At 38.7% G+C, this 21,763-nt stretch overlaps 1 protein-coding gene across 5 annotated transcripts in view; it reads right to left on the bottom strand.

Moving 5' to 3' along the window:
• Nucleotides 1-13,323: 13,323 nt before the first annotated feature.
• The window catches only part of PTPRE (protein tyrosine phosphatase receptor type E), a 146,415-nt gene continuing 137,975 nt past the window's right edge, over nucleotides 13,324-21,763 (bottom strand). For all 5 annotated transcript variants that reach the window (XM_072995411.2, XM_072995408.2, XM_072995409.2 and 2 more), the window contains 4 exons: nucleotides 20,734-20,859; nucleotides 18,682-18,833; nucleotides 15,752-15,887; nucleotides 13,324-14,254 (listed from right to left, as the gene is read on the bottom strand). In XM_072995411.2, coding sequence (XP_072851512.2) covers nucleotides 14,180-14,254; nucleotides 15,752-15,887; nucleotides 18,682-18,833; nucleotides 20,734-20,859 — 489 coding nt within the window. In that variant the 3' untranslated portion in view covers nucleotides 13,324-14,179. The remainder of the gene's footprint in view (nucleotides 14,255-15,751; nucleotides 15,888-18,681; nucleotides 18,834-20,733; nucleotides 20,860-21,763) is intronic.

Here is a 21,763-nt window from a genome sequence, read left to right as displayed (position 1 = left end):
GAAAAACAGCCTTTACAGTGCTAGATGAGAGAAAACTTTTCTGCTGAGTGCTGTTCCTGGTTAATTCTTGTTGTATTTCACAAACACATAGGCACACCTCTAATTTGATCAGGTTCGGAGAGAGTGTACAGTATATTCCTACCAGGTCCTTATTTTTTAAGCATTTTCCTCACACCTTAATCATCAGAGAACTAAACAAATAAGGACTACATTCCAAAGGATATATTTACCTAGCCATAAATCACCTGGGACATACTCTTAAATCTAGTATGTAGAGCAGAATTGTAACACTGCTTGACTGACAGCTTTAGCAGCTTTCTAAAAAACTAATACCCTCTCTTTGGTTTCCAGCAACTAAACTACTGTACTGTACTTACCAAGCATCATTAAGCAAGCTTCTTTTCACGGCATTGGTGAAATGAGAGAGTTCAAAGCAGTGTCATTTTCTTGCATAATAGTACAATCAGTAGCAAAGTATAAATGTCTGCTTAGAAATTAGTATCAACAGTATATGCAGTACAGTTACAGTGAACATAATGGGACTTACTTCTCAGACTGAGGGCTTGGATACATGGCTCATTTGGAGTGGGCTGGTGCAGATGTGTTGTATCTTACAGAATTTGTTTTAAAAAATTGAAGGGTTCCTCCTGGAAGCAGGAGGAGACAGAATTTTTTTTTCCTTTGTAGCCCAAGAAGCCAATTTGCAAGGTATGACATATTAGTGCTACCATAACTCGCTAAAAATTTTAAAACTTACAGAGCAGAGGCAGGAAGTTCTTAATTTTCTTGTTACTCCATATCACCACGACTAGATAGGCGGGATATAAATTAAATAAATAAATAAATTAAGTGGTTAAGCTATCTTTAAACCATCAAAAATATATTGTATTTTGGGATATTGTAACCAGCCAGCAAATTGACAGCTTGCAAGCTCTACGGAAATGCACATGTGAAATGCAACCATACACCACTATATCTTAAAGCCAGGCATGAATAGTTTACCATGTACAGTAATTGTATTTTACCTCATATGTCTGAAGAAGTGGACTTGTCCTTGAAAGCTCACATTAAAATATAGCAATCTTTAAGATCCAACAAGGTTTTTGTCTTTTTCCCCCCTTGGTTTTTGCCTGATATTGTTGCACAGACTTATACGGCTTCTTCTAATACTACAACTATATATATATAAATACAGTCATTTGGAAATTGTTATTTATGTCAGATGTCTCCCTGCCTCCCCATACTTCCTGGAAGAACACAAAATGAAATTCAGATTTTCTAGCCAGATAAAAATGCATGGCATTCAGGCAAAACAATGAAGTCGGTTGAGGTGAAACCTGAATCCCACTTTCTTAAATGGATTCCACCAAGTTGTAGAACTTACTTTAAATAAGAGAACCTAGTCTCAACATCTGGCCATGATAATTTTGTTGAGAATTTGTTAACTTTTCTGGATGTAAGCAGAGTTAGGAGATACCAAGTTGCAAAGACATTATAACACAGAGAGTAAAATTCAACGTAGTCTATTTACAAATATACACAGAGCATAGACTTCAGACATTGAACTGGTAGCATAACAAGATACAATATGTAGCATAGAAATAAATGATCTGACTCACAGCAGATAACACCTCACCTCCAGAGGGGGACTGGGCACGACACACATGCTGTGGCACCATCTGTGCAGTGGGGTTCGCGCCCCTCTAGAAACCCACTGATGCAGAGAAGTTTGGCCCAGCACCCCTATGAGTTTAACAGGTGGGAACTTGTGATGGACAGTTATGGCTTCTTGCATGAATTAAGTGTTTTCGATCTGGTTATGAACAATGTTGACCATCATGTAAATAATAAAGACAACAATGTTAACATCAAGAAGACGTCTCCTGCAAAATTTCCCATGCAAAATGAGTTGTCAAAATTTGAAGTTGAACCCGATCACACCCTCCTACACCTTCATTTTCTTTTTCTTCCTCAAAAATTTCCTGTCTATTCCTAGACAATGGCAAAAGTTTTTCATTGTTTTTCATTGTATTTGTGACCAATTTTCATTCTCACAGAAATTAGCTGATCTGCTAATTATTAAATTTCCAAATTGATCACAAAACCGGTAACTTTTACGTCCTGTTTGATAGCCTAAGAAAATCAATTTTCTTGCTTTAGGGCTACCCTTCTTTCTAAATGTTTTTGGTAAATTAACAACCAAAAATTTTCGTATGCCTCAAAAAAGGTCTTCCATGTAACAAGACGCTCTTCTAGTCTATTCCTATGTTATCATGGTACCAACAGGGGTGCTCCTGCCTCCCCACAAACGATATCAAGATGGCATACCAGATCATCTCAAGGCACACTCTACCCGAGCTGTCTCCACATCGACCGCTCTACACCAAGGCATCCAGATTCAGAATATCTGTAAAGCGGCTACTTGGTCCAATCCTCTGACATTTGCGAAACACTACGTCAGAGCCAAGAATGATGCCGCATTTGGAAGGGCTATCCTGTCATCTCTGCTTCCGTGATGGCCCTCCGTCTGCTTGCTAATCACCTATTAGTGTGCATTCACAGAGGCCACTAAAGTTAGGTTACCTACCTGTAACCATGGTTCTTCTAGTGGACCTCTGTTCCTTTTCCAATGCACCCTACTCATATCGACTATCTTTTGAGATATGAGGGGTTCTGTTATACCTATCATATGATACAGCACCAGGCATGACATTGTATCTCTCCAGAGAAAAGGCCCTGCAGTTGGGCAGCATGAGGAAAGCAGCTGTTTGTCCCATTTTAAAGGGGATGTGGAGAGACAACGGGGAACAAGTCTTACCAGCTGTGCTCCATAATTCCTGAAAAAATGTCCATAATTAATCTCTGGACTGTTTGAAATGCTAGCTCTAGACTTAGTGAACCTAAAGAGCCAATGTCTAGGACAATCAGTTTCATTTTTTTAAAAAGGGCAGTAGACCCAAAAGGAGGATCGGAATCTTGCAGGAGCTGATATAATAAGCTGCCTTGGTCTGAGTTATAAAACATTTCTCAGCCATGCTATCATTTCCAGTGTGGATAGTCCAGTCTCAAGACAGAGTATTGAATAGGGAACACACCTGGGTAGGCCTAATACCTTACGTAAGAAGTGGGATTGTAGCTGTTCGATTAAGCGATCCATGACATTTTGCCAAACTGGGATGCCATACAGAATTTGTCGGGTAATTTTATATTTAAAAACTTGTAGGGCTGCTGGGACATATCAGTTGCCAGTGTTGTAATAAAATTGTAGTATGTATTGCACAGAAAGCCTGGCTGTATTTAAATTCGATTTGCAGTGAGGAACCCAGGAATGTTTATAACAAAAAAGAATTCCTAAATATTTGTGCTGTTTGACCTATTCAGTATTGTTACCATTTAGTTTCCACTGTAATTGTTTCCAAGACTTAGCAAAAACTTTTAGACTTGTAATTCAATTGCATTTTTTTTTGTCCAAATACTCCACACATCTGTTAATCAAATGTTTCAGACCAGGACAGGTGTGTGAGATATAACGGCACTGTCTGCATAAAGAAGTAGCAGAAGAGAATATACCACTAACTTGGGAGGGTGAGCATCCACATTCGCTAAGTAAGGACTAGACCATTCATACCTCTGATGTAGTAAAACATAGACAGTGGGAGGAAAAGGCTGTTGAAAGAGAATAATGCTTAATGATTTGTTGCCATTCTTTGTCTCTAATAAAAACATCCTCCAAATAACCCTTAATGTTTTTGATTTCTTTCTCTCCAGATAATTTACTGTATAGTGCACATTCAAAAGGAAGATACAGGAATTATGTGAAAGGATGGTATATCTGAATTTAATATGCACTTTTTATAAAATGTAAACATGTTCATCATCGTCATTTAGTCGTTCAGTCGTGTCCGACTCTTTGTGACCCCATGGACCAGAGCACGCCAGGGCCTCCTGTCTTCCACTGCCTCCCGGAGTTCCTTAATTCCTCCTCACTTTCTGCCATCACAGTGGTATCATCTGCATATCGGAGGTTGTTGATATTTCTTCCGGCAGTCTTAATTCCGGTTTGGGATTCCTCCAGTCCAGCCTTTCGCATGATGTATTCTGCATATAAATTAAATAAGCAGGGAGACAATATACAGCCTTGTTGTACTCCTTTCCCAATTTTGAACCAATCAGTTGTTCCATATCCAGTTCTAACTGTTGCTTCCTGTCCCACATATAGGTTTCTCAGGAGATATATAAGCTTGTCAGGCATTGCCATTTCTTTGAGGACTTGCCATAGTTTGCTGTGGTCCACACAGTCAAGGGCTTTTGCATAGTCAATGAAGCAGAAGTAGATGTTTTTCTGGAACTCTCTGGCTTTCTCCATAATCCAGCGCATGTTAGCAATTTGGTCTCTAGTTCCTCTGCCCCTTCGGAATCCAACTTGTACTTCTGGGAGTTCTCGGTCCACATACTGCTGAAGCCCACCTTGGAGGATTTTGAGCATAACCTTGCTAGCGTATGAAATGAGTGCAATTGTACGGTAGTTGGAGCATTCTTTGGCACTGCCCTTCTTAGAGATTGGGATGTAAACTGATCTTTTCCAGTCCTCTGGCCACTGTTGAGTTTTCCAAACTTGCTGGCATATTGAATGTAGCACCTTAACAGTGTCATCTTTTAAGGTTTTAAATAATGAGATGGTATATGTTCATGAATCTGTGCAAATGTCAATCTGAGCGTTGGGGTCGTACCATATGCATTCATGTCTTATAGATTGTTTTAGCTACAAATATTTTGACTGCCTTCCTCTCAAATATCATAATATGTCTTGCTAGAAATATGTAGAACTCAATTTACTTAATCTCTTGTGTGCATAAGCGTAAGATAGGAATCAGAGTTCATAAACTTGTGCTTAGGAACTGATTTCCATGGTAGTTTTTGATGTGATAAGACACTTGTTTGATTATAATGGGCTGTATTGAACGCCATCATTTTGCTTGTGGAAACAGTTTACACAAGAACAAACAGAAAGGGGACCCTGTAAAGAAATGTCTAGAATTAATTGGAGTTGGTGTACTTGGCACAGCTATTTGATGGGCTGCCATCTTGGTGTGTCTTGATCGTGTGCCTGGTCATGTGGCAAGTTACATAAACACCAACAGGATTCCTCTATTGTTTTTAGCAATGAAGACAGCTACAGCATGGGAAGGGTGTAAATTCCTATAGTGTCAAAAGCACCACACAGAACTTCAGCCTCTGTGCCCCATTGGTTTTTTTTAAGTAGACTTCTAAGTGCACCTGAATATGTTAAATTCTGCTATGTTCCTTGTTTTGGAAACCTACTAGAAACACGTATTTAGATACATGGCCAGGTTGATTACCTCTTGTGATGTTAACCAAGGTCATATTTGCTTTTGAACAGTGATATATGCAACTCCCAAAAGCATGTTAAAATGTAAGCACTCAGATGGGTTGCACACAACAGAATGCTTTCACCAATGTAGTGCCCTCTGTATGACATAAAGCTTGTCTTGGTTTAAATGGCAAGAAAATCTATTATTTGTGAATTTTGATCTCTTCTGTGTGCCTGTGGCACAGTGATTAAACTGCAGTACTGCAATCAAAGCTCTGCTCACAACCTGAGTTCAGTCATCATGGGCTCAGGTTGCCAGCTTGAGGTTGCCTTAGCCTTTCTTACTTTCAAGGTTTACTGTAATTAGTTTGAGGTTTGTTGGGGAGGGAGGAGAGTTTCACTATTATGGCTATATATGCCATTTTTGATTTTATAGGAATACATATATGAATAAATATATACATAATCGTCAAGGAAAATTCACATATACATAACTACACACCCCTATAACTTTTGAATGCTCTGTCATGTTTGCAAGTAAAAACCACATGGTAAGGAGAACATAAATCTCTTCTCAAACTGTCACTGAAGTCCAGCCCAGCTCCCATAATTAATTATGTTATGTCTATAGTTAAGACCTCCAACATTTGCCATTACTCTGGACCAGCATTTGTGGTGGATGTGTGGTGTTTGCTCATATCAGAACATAAAATGTAGCACAGGAAAATTACATTTACACTGGTATAATACTTTAGGATTGCTAAGAATAATGATAACTTTTATTCAGTGTTTTTTAAAGTAAGCATGTTCTGCATGAGATATTCTGTTGCCATTGCAAATTAAGCATTACATGTGTAATGCTGTGTAAACTGTCACTTGAAACTTTGTCAGAACAGCACTTGATAAGAAATTACCAAAGTTTTAAAACTTTTGGAAAGAAATTAAAGTAAGGGATTTTACATCCTTAGCAAAATTGCAGTGTTTAGTTTAAATGAGCAAACAGTAGAGGAATGAAATTAAGAGACTTAAGGAAAGAAATAAAAATGAAACCTTGTTCTTGCATCAGAATGATTAGATTTGTAATTTGCATATACAAATAATTCAGCAACATTCACTGGCATTATAAATACAGCATGATCAAATTATAAACATAATAAAAGAAAATATCACTGAGTAGTACATACATATATTATAAAGATTTTTTATAAATTAAATATGATTTTGTATCTACAAAAAAAGGTTTAGTAGCAATATATTAAAAATGGTAGTGCCTATTGAAAACATTTCAACATGTTGAAAACAAAGGCTCTTTTGAAATCTGATTCATAAATGTCCTTTCAAAAACAATAATCAATATACTAGGCATTCTCTCTTTGGGTCTGATTAAGCCAAGCCATTAAGTATATACTTAGTAAAAGATTTCAAACTTGGTAGCATTAAGAAACTCTATCCAAGATGGTGGATTGCAGAAGATTCAACTGTAATCACTGAAAAGCATCCTAGACTATATTCTGGAGTGTTTAGCTAACCTATTAAGCCTAGCCAGTCCCTACACAAAAGTAAGAGTGTGCTACAGAACCAGACATGTGTCTGCAGGATTTTTGAGTGGATATAATGTTTTGGGCAGCACAGAGCTATCATACCATTATGCTATTCAATATCTACATGAAACCGCTGGAGGAGGTCATTCGGAGGTTTGGGCTAAGGAGTCAGCAATATGCTGACGACACCCAGCTCTACCCCTCATTCTCTACCAATCCAGATGTGGCAGTCACCGTTCTGAAGTTGTGCCTGGACTCGATAATGGACTGGATGTGGGTCAATAAACTGAGACTCAATCCAGACAAGTTGCAAGTGCTGCTGGTAGATGCTCCACTAGATAGGTTAAAGGGCCATTTCTTTGCCTTAGACGGGGTTACACTCCCCCAAAGGACAGGGTCCGCAGCTTGGAGGTGCTCCTTGACCCAGATATGACCTTGGAAGCCCAGGTGGACTTGGTGTCCAGGGGTGCCTTCTTACAGCTATGGCGAATATATCAACTTCGCCCTTACCTGGATGAGAGGAGCCTGGCAACAGCCACACATGCATTGGTAACAACCAGACTACTGCAATGCACTATACGTGGGGCAGCCTTTGAAGATGGTCCGGCAACTGCAACTGGCACAGAACTAGGCTGCGTGGCTGGTAAGTGGTGCTGCCACGAAGACTCATACCATGCCAATTCTGAAAAATTTAACTGGCTGTTGGCTGCTGCTTGGGCCCAATTCAAAGCACTTACTTTGACATATAAAGCCCTAAACAGCTTAGGACCTGGTTACCTAAAGGACCGCCTTCTCCCATACAAACCTGCCCGTACTCTAAGGTCAGACCAGGAGGCCCTTCTGCAGGAGCCGTCCCTGAAAAAGGTGAGGGGGATGGCATATTGAAATAGGGCCTTCTTGGCTGTTTCCCACCACCTTTGGAACACCCAATAGAGATCCGGCTGGCTTTTGGCTTTTCAGCACCAGGCAAAGACCTTTACGTTTAGCCTGAATTTTAATTAAATAGTATCCTTTAGCTGGCCGTATGAGTAGCAGGATTTATTAATAATAAATTGACTGTTTTAATATAGGGTATTATTATAATATTGGGTATTTTTAATGGTTTTAATGATTTTCTAAAGTTTTAGTATTGTATGCCACTCAGAGACCATTAGTAACGGTGCAGCTAAAAAAATATTGTTAAATAAATAAATAAATAATACCTGCAGCTCCACCCATGACCTTCACATACGTACATACCATGCAAAAATCTGAAGGATATTCTAAATATTTTCAGCTGAGGGCACTCACAATCATAGTTTAGAATGATCTTAGTACCACATGTGTGAAGTTAACATATGGAACAGATGAGGCTGCAGAGAACATGGCAAGCACAGACAACATGCTGAACAGATTTAGACTCTACTTTTTAATCATTAGGAATAGATATACAGTGGTGCCTCGCATTATGACGTTAATTCATTCCAGCGAAATTGCTGTAGAACGAAAACGTAATGCGAAAAGAAAAAACCAATTGAAACGCATTAAAACCATTTAATGTGTTCCAAAGGGCTGTAAACTCACAGTCCAGCGAAGATCCTCCATAGGGTGGCCATTTAATATGTCCCAGAAAACAGCGGGGAGCCATTTTGTTTACCTGGAGGCCATTTGAAACCGCCGATCAGCTGTTGGAAAATCGTCTTTTTGCGAAGAACCGGTTCCCAAAGCAGGGAACCGATCATCGCAAAGCGAAATTCCCCCATATGAAACATCATTTTGCGATCGCAAAAGTGATTGCATTGTAATGCGGTTTCATCGTTAAACGGGGCAATCGTAAAGCAAGGCACCACTGTAACAGCTCTTTGGGGACAGTGTGGTTATGACCTTCAAACCCTCTTTAGGCACTGGAGTAACACTTGAATAGGGCTTATGAGTCTAAAAAATGAAATAGGTTTATAACTATTTTCCCCTCTCTGTCTCATACTGATGACTCTGATCCTCTGCCTGCATGGCACATGGCTAGTACTCATGTGGCTTGGAGTGTAACACACAATGCCTATGACTGCTTCTTAACTTATGACAGTTCACATCTAAAAGTTACATCATTTGTGTAGCTGTGGAACAGGATTTCAGCCACCATGGAATTAAAATAGAAACACCACATAACATATCTTTTGATTAGCTTATTCATAACTATCAGACTTATTATTGTTCAATCCCTGATAAATTGCTGAGGAGCCCAGGGTTTCTGAGAAACAGTTTGAAAGAGACCACTTTTATATTCTTGGTTGAACACAGGTTCCAAGTTAAGCAAGTACTTAAGAGCTTTGGCAATCAGGGTCCACTGTCACACAAGACAATAAATTGAGTCACGCAGTGACTAGTTATGCAGATCAGAACATATCATTTCTGATCACTATTTGGCATTTATTAATGCAGTCTCATGCAATGCAAAGTAAAGAAGTGAAAATCCTTAAATATATTTTTATGACAAGGTATGAGGTACAGCAGCCTTACTTGGCTTAATCACTCTGGAGTGAAAGCAAGCTTTCTAAGGCTGCAATCCACAAACCTGATAAACCAGTTTGTTACAGATTTAAATAAAAATATGGCTGGATTTAAAAAAATTTCCACATGTGTCAAATCACCAAACTAGGAGAACACAGTATAGAACTAGATTGCCTAAGGAGATCTACAGACAAAAGTTGTTGTGTACTTTGGATTACAGAGAATACAGTCTTGCAGAATTCTCTGAAACAGAACCTTTAAAAATCATTCCGTACTGGGAATAGGTCTACTTATTCAGCATCACATTTTCTCATGCATGACAAAAATCAGTCTAACTCCAAATATTCTGGCTTCACAACTGTATGGGCAAGGATAAAAATAAAGACTTTAAAATTTCTTTTACATTAATGTATCTTTCCAAGTGCATTTTTGGGCTTGATCCTATGTTGTTAAATATTACACAAGTTCTGGATTTCAAGGGAGTGTTATATCTAATAACTGATCTCCACTAATGCAGGTTCCCCATCCCACTTCTGGAAACTCCAGTATCTTCACCAAGATAAAGGAAAAGAGTAGCAAAGCTGGGCGCACTTATTCTCAAGGCTGAGATTCAGCAGGCCTCTGAAGTGTCCGTTGAATACCCTTCACTCTACCTCACCTTCCCTGCATGAGAAAAGAAACCAGCTCCCCAGCCATGGAGATCTCTGGTTTCATTTCCATTTCCCTCCTGCACCATCTTTGTTCTGTGGGGGGAGGATTTTAGGGAGAGGGTGGACAACTGGAGAAACTCTGTGGGCTGAATGGGAGACTATGATGAGCCTGATTAGGCCTATGGTCCAGAAGTCTCCATATCCAACTGAAGACCACTCCAAATTTCTGGTCATCAAAAAATTCTTTGCCTGCTGAGCCTTCTGCAAGACCAGCATACATCTGTGTTATAAGACTACAAGATACATGTATATCAAGAATAATATGGATATTGTTTAGCTATGAGTATTTTTTCTTCTTTTTAAACATCAGTTTTCACATACTCAAAGTTACAGTGTATTTGATATTTATATGGCCGTAGAAGCACGTTTTAAAGCAGTGTGTGGAAACTGGTCCTTAAAAAGAAAGTGAAAAGTCCCGGAGTTCATTCTTCTTAGTTGGTTTAGATTTTTCAGAAGACGCTAGAACAGAAAACCTATTTTAACATTCAACTCTTACCAGAGTGTTTTTACTTTTGGGGTTAGAAAGTTTAACACCAATTATTTTTCACAATAAGTTCTATTTGTTAGGTACATATTATATATAGATTTTAAGAAGTGCATTACTGGGAAGACACAAGCAATAAATGGCAGTGCTTTAAAAATAGTGTGCTCATAGACTTCTAACTTGAACTGTTTCCAATTAGAAGTAGGCAGAATTGATGGGAAATACTTGTTACTGTCTGCATTGTTAAAGATATTCACCTTTCCTTTCTTCTAGACACTATATTAACATGAATATGGAATGAAACATTGAAAGAGCTAAAGTGATATGACTAGTTTACATAGTTTTCAATAAGGCTTTTATAATTACCGGTATATATAAAGCAACCAAATGGACAAGTCAAACTATTGCATATTAGTTGGTTATATAACTTTATTATTTTTGTGCTCCTTTAAAAATACCTTCTAAAACGTTGGGGAAAACAGTTACGAAATGTAGTCTTTTATCACTAGCCAGGCATGTTAAATCTGTTCTGAATTTCTTGAATGCCCAACTCTGTTTTCCTCTGTTTTGGGGAGAACATAGAGAGGTCATAGCATGAGGAAGGAATTGACAGAAAATGTTCATCTGCCACTTCCACTGGAACTGAACCATGCCTGCGTGATTTCCGACCTTTGTTGGTACCAAGGAAATTTTATATTACTATATTTTGAAAGTTGTACGAATTGCAGAGTCTATGTAGATGCTACTGCATTCATTTTTTAAAACTACCCTAGGATACAACCCACTCTAGTAGTCCCATCAAAAGGAATAGATTTGTGCTTTAGCAGTACATGACTAATTACACATTTACAGCCCAACCCAAAGTTTCCTCATGCTCCTACATGTTGAGCTCCTAACAAGCAAAGCCTTTTTTCCCCATTTCTGTTTGGTAATGGGCAGCTACATGTGCTTCTAAGCAACAGCAGAATACATGGGTCAGTCTCTGCCGGTGGAAAATATGCACACACCTTAATGCTAAACAGCTATTGAATCATTCACAGATTCAAAATCCAGTGCACTTTTATTTTGCCTTATGTACCACTTATAGTAAGGGAACTAACGTATATTCATCTCTGTACCTGAGTGTATGCTCACAGTATTATCGCAAATATATTGATCCGAAGTAAGTCTCTGATTCCAGTGGACCATATTCCTACACAGTGGCTGATTTTTCTGTGGTAGGGGCAGAGAATCTTTAGCTCTCCAAATGCTTTGGCCTACAACGCCTATTAAACCTACCCAGCATAGCCAATGGTAAAGGACTGCAGGAACTCTAGGCCAAACTCTGTAGCAACTCAAAGGTTTCCCATCTGGATACTCAGTTTAGTCATAAGAATGCCCCACAGGCATCTATAGAACGTGTTTGTCACTACTAGGTCCCACTATCTGCAACATCATTTAAATCACAACTATGTTCAGTTGGATATGCGCTTTATCATGTTTCTTTTATATCTGGTTTTATATCTACTTGTGGCAACAGGAATAAAAATTCTTACACATTCATGTACAAAATAGTCTCAAATATTGATAAATTCATTTATAAGTTAAATATGTTACTTTATGTTAATCTTTCTTTTAAAAAAAGTAGACTAAAACAATAAACTTTGATGATCTTTTAAAAGTGAATAACTAAATCCATATTTACATTATAGTGCTAACTGACAATTTCCCATTAAACAGAATTATCTAGAATCTGGTCAGTAAAAATATACTTTTTTTAAAAAAAGCTAAAGCTTAAATCTCTTGTTGTTGCTATAGTGGATTCTTGTTCTTCTACCAGCGACTGAAAGAGTTGTGCTTAACTGTGAGGACACAAATTTTTACCAAAAATGGTAAATGGATCTAGCCTAGAAAGTTAAGATGAAGAAAAACTTGCAGAGTAAGAACTGACGCTCTAGCATACCTTCAAAACTGTCTTTCCCAGTCAACAGTCCACATTAATATCAGTGGGTATCAATGTGCTTGTGAATACAGGTGTATCAAAGCACCACAACAAGACCCACAATGTATGCAAATACAACTGAGATGAATTCAGCTTGCACAAGAGTACATCTACAGTCTTGGTTAGCTTATATTCATTCAATGGTACAGAATTTTCTAGTGCAGTGGTTCTTAACGTGGGCGATAATGCCCCCCAGGGGGCGATTTCATTTTTCAGGGGGGCGGTAGAACGAAAAGGGGCGGTGTGGGGGCGGTGGAGCAGGAGGGGGGGCGGTAGGGGGGCACTGGAGCAAGCCAAACCTGTGAAGATGGCTGCAGCCTTTTTACAGTGTGCATGAATATATATTTTCCTCCAATTTTAATTTAGTTTCAGACTTTTTGTCTTGAAATTTTTAGTTCCTGCATTTGTTTTTATGCCCTTTTCATATTTCTTTTTGCGTCTTAAAATTCACTTGCAACTAAATCATTAAATGTTACTTTTTTGGGGGCATTTCATTTTCTTGGAATTTAATTTTGTTTTCAGGGATCATTGGATTTAAGTGTCTTAAATAAATAAACAAACAAACAAACAAACAAACAAATAAATAAATAAATAAAACAAAGATATCACCGCGGGGAGGGGGGCGATGATAACTTCCTCAATGGCTCAAGGGGGCGTTTCTTTCAAAAAGGTTAAGAACCACTGTTCTAGTGTTCTGTGGGACTTGCTCAAAGCGAAAATCATGATCATGGTGATAATATAAATTTAGTTCTGACATGTTTACTGTTATTTGTTTGCTTTTTAAACATTGGGGCTATAACCTGTTTGAAATCTAAACATGAGAAATAATGTTACAGATTCAAAAGTGTTTAGGCAAAATATTGGTACATCCAGCCAAACTCAAACACTTTTCAAAGTCCTATTAATTTGTTTTAAAAATATTTACTTCCTCTTTTCCCATGGGCTCTGAGAGATCTCAGATTCAAAGGACTAACATATCAACACCAGCTTATCTTAAGCAGTGTTACAGTCCCAGGTGTGCTAGAATAGTAACTGGACTCCAAGTCCTGTTAATTTAAATGGGAGAGATTTAAGCATATGCTTAATACACCCACTGAAAGCAGAGGGTTTTAAATATGCCTAACATAGGCTGGATTGTGCCCTATTTTCATAACAGTATACACTGTGATATATTGCACATAGTGATATATTTTACATGGCCCTTTGATATGCAAAACATGAAAAAACACCTTGACCTGGTTAGTACATGCAGGTATTGCATATACATTGCCAGATGGGAGGAGAGTGCCGCGTGCAATGGGTGTTGAATGCATAGCTCTCCTCTTTTATTTAACACCTGAGCTGCACATACTGAGGCATTTCAAAATAGGTCTTATTGCTCAGCTGCTTAGAGGACAGTGGCTGGAATCGTTCTCCTTCTCTGTCCAACAGCTGACTGGAAGGCTCTTTGTTTGAAAAGTCTCTGTGCTGCTCCTTCCGGATCAATGAAACCTTACTTGAATAAAATATACATCAAAGGAGACATTCAGAGAAAACATGGTCATATCTACATTTAGCGTTTTTTTTAAAAAAAATCCATGGAAATAAATTAACATGATTTACAAATCTCTGTACAGATGATTAAATAAAAAAAGCCAGGGATTTTCACTTGAAATTAGCATAATCAGAAAATATATCTATGAAATCTTGTACCACTTTGTAGCAGAATTCATACTGTTCCTGAAAGAGAGAAGAGAAAGAGATTACGTTTGTTTGATGTACTTATCTCTGAACTTTAATAATTCCCTTGAAGTATCTTGAGCTATAACATCATTAGAAAATAGCACACTGGTAACATTTACTATCTTTAATAATTTTGCAAAACATTCTTTGTTGTTTGTTGCAAGTCACTTTATCAGAAATTAACATAATGACAAGAATAGTTTCACTGAAGAAATGTAGCTTCAGTGGCAGGAGGGGAGGTCTCATGAATACCTGAAATGTTTTTTTTTTTTAAAAAAAAAAAGCTTTTATGCACAATTTCACTTCTTCAGACACCTGAACCTCAAACTGAAATATAGCAGTTAGTCTTTAAGTGCCACACTGTTTTTGTCGTCTTTTATTTTTTGTTTTGTTTTTGACTAAAAAGAGTGTGGTGTGAAATATATGTTTGACAATTTAAGAGCCACTGAGAGGTCAGCAGAACTAATGAATAACCTTGGGCCAGTCAGCCTAATCTACCCCATAGGATTGTTGTTAAGAAGATAAAAGGAGGAAGGGAAGAGCTACATATGCCATCACCTTGAGCTCACTAGGGGGGAAAAAAGACAGGACATGAATGTAACCAATAATGATTGATATTTGGCTACAAATTAAATTCCAGAGACTATTATATATCTTTTAAAAACTACTTATTATTGTGAAGTCAGGCTTCAGCTCTCATTTGCAATACCCAGGAAACTCTGAGAAGTCAAAACAGCTTCCAGAAAGGATTTCCAATTATCAAAGGGTGAGACTTTACAGAATGTATTATGCAGAATAAACAAAATGCAGATTTACATAATTTGCATTATCTAGTTAAGATGGAAGTATGTGAACTATGTTCCTCTACAACCTTATGACTGTATTCAACAAGTTAAATTCAATTTTAGTCCCAACTAGAATATTTCAACTTAGACAGATGACTTTTCTGTTAGTGCTGTATTAAAACTGCAAGCTTACTTCAGAGTAGACAGGATTGTGCGCAACTTTTCTATAGGATTGCATTGCATATGCCTTAGAATTTAAGCAAAGCAAAAAAAGTAAAGCGTGCTGCTTATATACCGCCCCATTGCACTTAAAGCACTCTCTGGGCGGTTTACAAGTTAATTATGCAGGCTACACATTGCCTCCCCAGCGAGCTGGGTACTCATTTTACCGACTTTGGAAGGATAGAAGGCTGAGACAACCTTGAGCGGCTATCTGGGATTGAACCCCGGGTCGTGAGCACAGTTTTGGCTGCAGTACAGCAGTTTAACCACTGCGCCACCAGGCTCATCTCTTTGCACATTGTTTATTTATATACACATTTATTTAGTGAAGAAAATAAACAACATACAATTCAGCAAAGCACAACATACCAACATTAAAGAAGATCTTACTATATTACAGTAATGTAGCAAAGCCTCTCCTTTCTTCACTCAAAATGTCAATACCCTTTATCCTTTGACAATTATTTTTGTGGTTAAAACAACATACCAGTGTTTGCACCATATGTGGTCTTTGCAGTCGTAAACTCTTCACAGCTTGAAATACATCTAAGAGCCCCTCAGCTTTGACTCGCTCCAGAATATTGCTGAGTGCTATAAATGTACCTGTTCTTCCAGCTCCAGCACTATGAGACAAATTTCCTTGCTTTAACAAAGTATCATGCCATATCCATATGCATTGCAATAAAAATAAACTCTAAATTTAATCTTGGCTATTCTGAATTTAACCGGTCCCTTATATAGGTTGTTTGTCCTTCCTCAGGACTGAGAGAAAGATAATAAACTATGGACATTTACTTACTTTAAAAAATTCATGCAGATAGCAGAATGTTGTTTCATTATCCAGAGAGATTTTCATTTTTACCATGAAGATGAGCATCACTTAACGATAGATTCATTGGTCCTATTCACATTTTCCATTTGTGATTTTGTGACATATTATGTTAATTAGTATCTACATCCCGCTTTTTTGTTATGTGTGTCAAATTGCATCCAGTACATCAAGTTGCATCCAGGTGACTCCAGTAGGATTTTCCAGATATCTGAGATACCTGTGTCACCCCCCCCTCAGTGCATTTCCATTATTGAGTGTGGATTTGAAGCCAGGTTTCCAAAAACCTAGTCCACCACTCTATCAATTATACCACACTGGCTCCCACAACATCACACTAGTGGTACATAAATGTGAGTATCTGGAAGCTGAGTCATGGCAACTGGACTTCTTTCTTATTAGTTTGAAACCAAGGTTCCCTCTAAGGTGCGCACCTGCACATGGCTCTGCCACCCTCTGTGGTAGCCTTCCTCCTCCTCCGCACACTGACAGTGATAGTTTTCAGTCCCTTTGGTTCCAGTTGTGATGGAACCCTGAGCGGGGGGGGGGGACTGCACACATGTAGGAGCAAAATTGTGCACATGAGGGACAGAGATGAAAATTAGAGAGAATGTTGGTTGAAAGGTCTCACTACTCATTGAAGTAGCTTCTTCAGTCTGAGGAGAGTTGGTAGGAGACCCCTGATATATCCTCCACATTGATTTCACTTCCCCTTGATTTGAACAGGCTCATTAGATGGACAAAGGACGGGGGGGGGAAGTGACAATCCCACTTTTGCTGTCCTTCTCCACCCATTGTCCCCGTGGATATCCAAAATGGGCCTTTAACAAGGCAGTGTCTCAACCCAGCAGGACAAGGGAACAGTCTGAGACCTAGAGTCAACAGAAGAACCTGGCCATTCTTTACATGGTGGGTGTGTCTGAAAAGCTCAAAAGGATTTTTGGTAAATACCACACACCTGTGCACTTCAAATCCACAAACACACTAAGGCAGAGACTCGTTCACCCAAAAGACTAGACACCAAAACACAACAGGAGCAACATAGTATATGCAGTCCAATGCAAAGAGCAGTGTTTGGAGTGCTACATTTGAGAAACCAAACAACCACTAAACAAGTGAATGGCTGAGCATGGGAGTGGTAATGGCGCAGGATGAAGGACACTTGTTTGATGACCAAGATGTACTCATTTTGGACCAAGAAGATAGGTAGTTTGAGAGAGGGGTCATGGAAGCTATACACATGCATATAGAAATTCCCTCACTCAACAGGGGTGGAGGCCTTAGATACAGTCTGTCTCCTGTTTATCATGCTGCCCTTTCATCTGTCCCCAGAACACCCACCAGAAAGACCACTATTAATGACTGTTAATAACCCATGACAATAGGTGGAGAAGGACTGCATAAGTGGGATTTTCACTCCCCCACCCCCCGGTAAGCCTGTGGGTACTGCCGGTGCTGACAGTACTGCCACACATACCCCAAATTCCTTTTAGTTTACTTAGATATAGATCAAAAATAACTATGTGTCCTTTAGGATGTGTCAGGAGCAATTCTGCCATGTTTTGAGGGTCCTCCAGAACCCTAAAAACTTTGGTAGCACTCAGCCATATACTGTACTTTTCCATGTATTAGACACCCCACTTTTCTAACCCAAAATTTCTTTCTTCACAAGAAAGTGGAGGGGGAAGGCAAGGATCAAAGTGCTTTGATATCTGCTTTCTCCCTCCACTTTTCATGAGGAAAAATCCCCTCCCCCTTACTTCTGTGTATAAGACAACCCTCAATTTTTAATCTAAATATTTTAGGCAAAAGTATCATACAAGGAAAAATTACGTTATATAAGAAGAAACTGGGGACAGTGCTCATGGGAGCAGATATGGCCCTATCAAGGTCCAATAACTGATATGTGCAGCCCTCAGATCCCTGGAGAATGCCTAGAAGATGGATCTAGGCCAGTGGTTCTTAACCTTGGGTTACTCAGGTGTTTTTGAACTGCAACTCCCAGAAACCCCAGCCAGCACAGCTGGTGGTGAAGGCTTCTGGGAGTGGCAGTCCAAAAACACCTGAGTAACCCAAGGTTAAGAACCACTGATCTAGGCTGTCAACACCAGACCCAAGCATTACATATCATATAATGTATTACATACATTCCTGGACAGTTCAGAGTTGTGGTTTTGACCTTTATATCTATGAATATCTTGGAAGAAGACTACTTGAATTAACCCTGCCGGGGCCTTTTTCTAACTTCCCTTGCTGTCGAATGTATGACAGGGAAACTACTGGAAGAAAGGGTGTTCTCAATAGTGATTTCCATATGTTCCCAGGTGTGGAACGCTCTTCCTGAGAAGGCTCCTCTTACATCTAGCCTCATAACATGGTGGAGACAAAGTTTTCGGGTCCAGATTTCATGTTTTTATCATGGTTGGTTTTGTTATTTCTAAGATGTCTTATTGGCTATTATTTTAGTCAATTTTTAAATGATTTTTTTTCCATTTTGTAAGCTGTGCTTGAGAATTCTGAACTACATCCCATGAATAAGTAAAATATAAGAAAGGTGCATTGGGCGGAATACAATAAAAACATTGTACCTGCAATGGACTGTAATGGGATGGTTTCCTGTCTGCTGTTGCTGTTTTTGGACAGCTGCAATGAGGTCGATCATCCCTTTCCCTTCAGCAGGAATTCCAATTTCAGGCCATCCATGAAAATGAAACTGACGGACAAGTCGGCCCTGTTTCTCCTAGTCATTCAAAACCAAGAAATCCACAAGAAGAAAACAAAAGTTAAGAATGAAATGAAATAGTTTCTAGAATCTAATCATACAGCCTTGTTATCTATTGGCCTTTTTTTGTTTGTGGTCACACAGATTAACTATGTGTTTAATATAATTCAAAATGATTGTAAATTGATATGAATACCTTTTTAAAAAATTCAAGGCTTCTAAACTACTGAATTACATTTGACCTTCATCCAGATTTATGTATTTAAAATATTTTTACCTTAAGAAGGACCCAAAACTTACATAATTAAAAGACAATATTTAAAGCTAAAATTAATAAGTATACAAATACTAGAAAAGATCAAACAAATACCAAAATAAACAGCAACAACACCTAAATCATATTCAAAGCAGTAAGACACAACAATCCATCAAAAACCCCACTTGGGCAGCCAGTCACTCAGGGAAAACCTGCCTGAAGAGAAAGGTCTTTGTTTGCTTGCAGAAGGACAGCAAAGATGGGGCCAGCTTGGCCTCCTGTGAGAGGGAGTTCCAAAGTCTTATAAATGGGGGGACAGTCCTTGAGATAGCTTGGGCCCAAGCCATTTAGGGCTGTATAGGTTAGAACCAACACTTTGAATTGTGTCCAGACATGGATTGGCAGCCAGTGGAGCTGCTGTAATAGGGGTTTATATGATCCCTGTGGCCAGCACCAGTTGGCCATTGGGCCGCTGCAGTTTGGATTCTCTGACGTTTCTGAACAAATTCCAGGAGAAGCCCCATGCAGAGCATGTTACAGAAATCCAGTGAGCATGTAACTAAGGCATGTGTCACCATGGTCAAATCAGACCTCTCCAGGAACAGGTGTAGCTGGTGCACTAATTTTAATTGTGTAAAAGGGCTCCTGGTCACCATTGAAACCTAGAATCCAGGCTAAGAGACGGATCCAGATATTTTTTTAACTTACACTGAGTAAGTTCTCGGGTATTTCTTACCCCACAATATTTTTTCAGTGTCTGAAAATGCCCCTTGTCCACAGCAAAAGTTTTTGTGTGTAGAAGCAAGAAGATTTCATTCAACACAAGCACCAGAGCAGAAAATACAGAATTGGCCATGTGCTACAGTCTTCTCCCAACAAAAAATAATGTTGCCAGGACAAATGTCCCCCAATGAAGGGCCATTCATTGTGCTAGGCACCGTGCAGACAACCAAATGTATCATTTTGATAGGCCTTACAAGCACATTCCGAACATATGCAACACTGTCTTCTAGCTTTCTTCTTTAGTATGCTAGTGCAGAAGTAACAACTTGGGGAGTAGGGAGGTATGGTTTTTTTTTTCGGATGCTGCCAGAAGACTTTCTACCAGTTTTAAGCTGATGGAAAGAATTGTTCTTCCACCATATTTTATCCAATGTGGAAATATGGTTCATCTAATAACACTGTAACCATGTTAGGCTCTGTAACCAAGCCATACATCACTGTTCAATGGATTATGTCTAAAGAATACTTTCTGTGAGGTGCAACTGAAAGGACTGTAATATTCTTGCTTTGTTTGCATCCTCCATTGGCTTGTACATTCCCAAGTTATGTATTTGGATGAACTGTACATTATATCTGCACTAGGTCCTTCCATATGTGTCATCCCATGTATCTTTATTTTGTGCTTCCTCGATACGGTCACTTAAGCATGCACAAGCTGCCCTACCACATAGTAATTCTTCAGATGACAATGTCATAAAATGCTTACTTTGTAGGGCTAGTCCTGTGAGACTTCCTACAAAGTACTAAAATGTTGCATTTTTCTGGATGAGAGTTAAAATGAATTTTAGGCAAACCTGAGGTTTAGGAAACTTGGTTGATGAAAAACAAAAACAAAGACAAACAAAACACCCCAACACAACTAAAAGTTATCAATGATACCTGTTTGTGTGTAATCAAAAAGTCCCGTACACTTATGGCATCAGCAAGCAAGTCACTTTTTATCTCGATGGTAATCTCTCCATAAGTAACAGAACCCTCTGATGGCCAATACTGAAAGCATTTTTCCTGTATTATTGAGAAAAAGTAATAAATAATGCTCTCTTGCTGATACTTAAATGTGTAGCTATAGCAATGGTTCTGGAAACCTATTATTCTTTCATCAGTCTTTTCCCCCTAGATGAACCTATAGAATATTTATAATGTTTAATAAACATTTAACTTACCAGATTCAGACAAAAAGAAAAATGTATCCGGAAATGCTAGGTAATTTAATGTCTATTTTCTGATATAAAAGGTGATGTATGCTTGGTGTGCAAGATTAGTGTACTTTGGAAACAAAATAAAAAACCAATGTATTTTGAAAGTGGCAAAGCAATACAGAACCTTCAATGCATCAAATAATGCTCATTTTACGTGCATTATATGCCAACTCCAGCCTGATCCTATGCCAAATACAGTGATGCCTTGACTTACGAACTTAATTGGTTCCGGAACGCTGGTCGTAACTCAAAATGGTCGTACGTCAAAGTACCATTTCCCATAGCAATGCACTGAAATGAAATTAATCCATTCTGGCCGAAGAAAAATATCACCAAAACACACACACACACAAACCACTGCAAGACCCATTGGAAACACGATTAATCCATTCTGGCCAAAGGGGAAAAAAGCAAACAAACCATGCAAGACTCCTCGGAAATGCAAAAAAAGCAAAGCAAAAAGTAAACCGACACTGCAAGACCCTTTGGAAATGCAAAAAACAAAAACAAAACCCACACACAAAGCAAAAAACAGACACTGCAAGATCCTTTGGAAACGCAAAAGAAGCAAAGCAAAAAGCAAACAGATGCTGCAAGACTGTTCGGAAATGCAAAAAAAGCAAAGCAAAATACAAACAAACCCTGCAGGACCCATCAGAAATGGGGGGGATGTCCCAAAAACCAAACAAACCATGCAAGATGCAAATGTG

Source organism: Pogona vitticeps, chromosome 3, assembly GCF_051106095.1.
Source record: "Pogona vitticeps strain Pit_001003342236 chromosome 3, PviZW2.1, whole genome shotgun sequence".
NCBI classification, from domain to species: Eukaryota; Metazoa; Chordata; class Lepidosauria; order Squamata; family Agamidae; genus Pogona; species Pogona vitticeps.
This window is presented reverse-complemented; position numbering and strand designations above follow the sequence as displayed.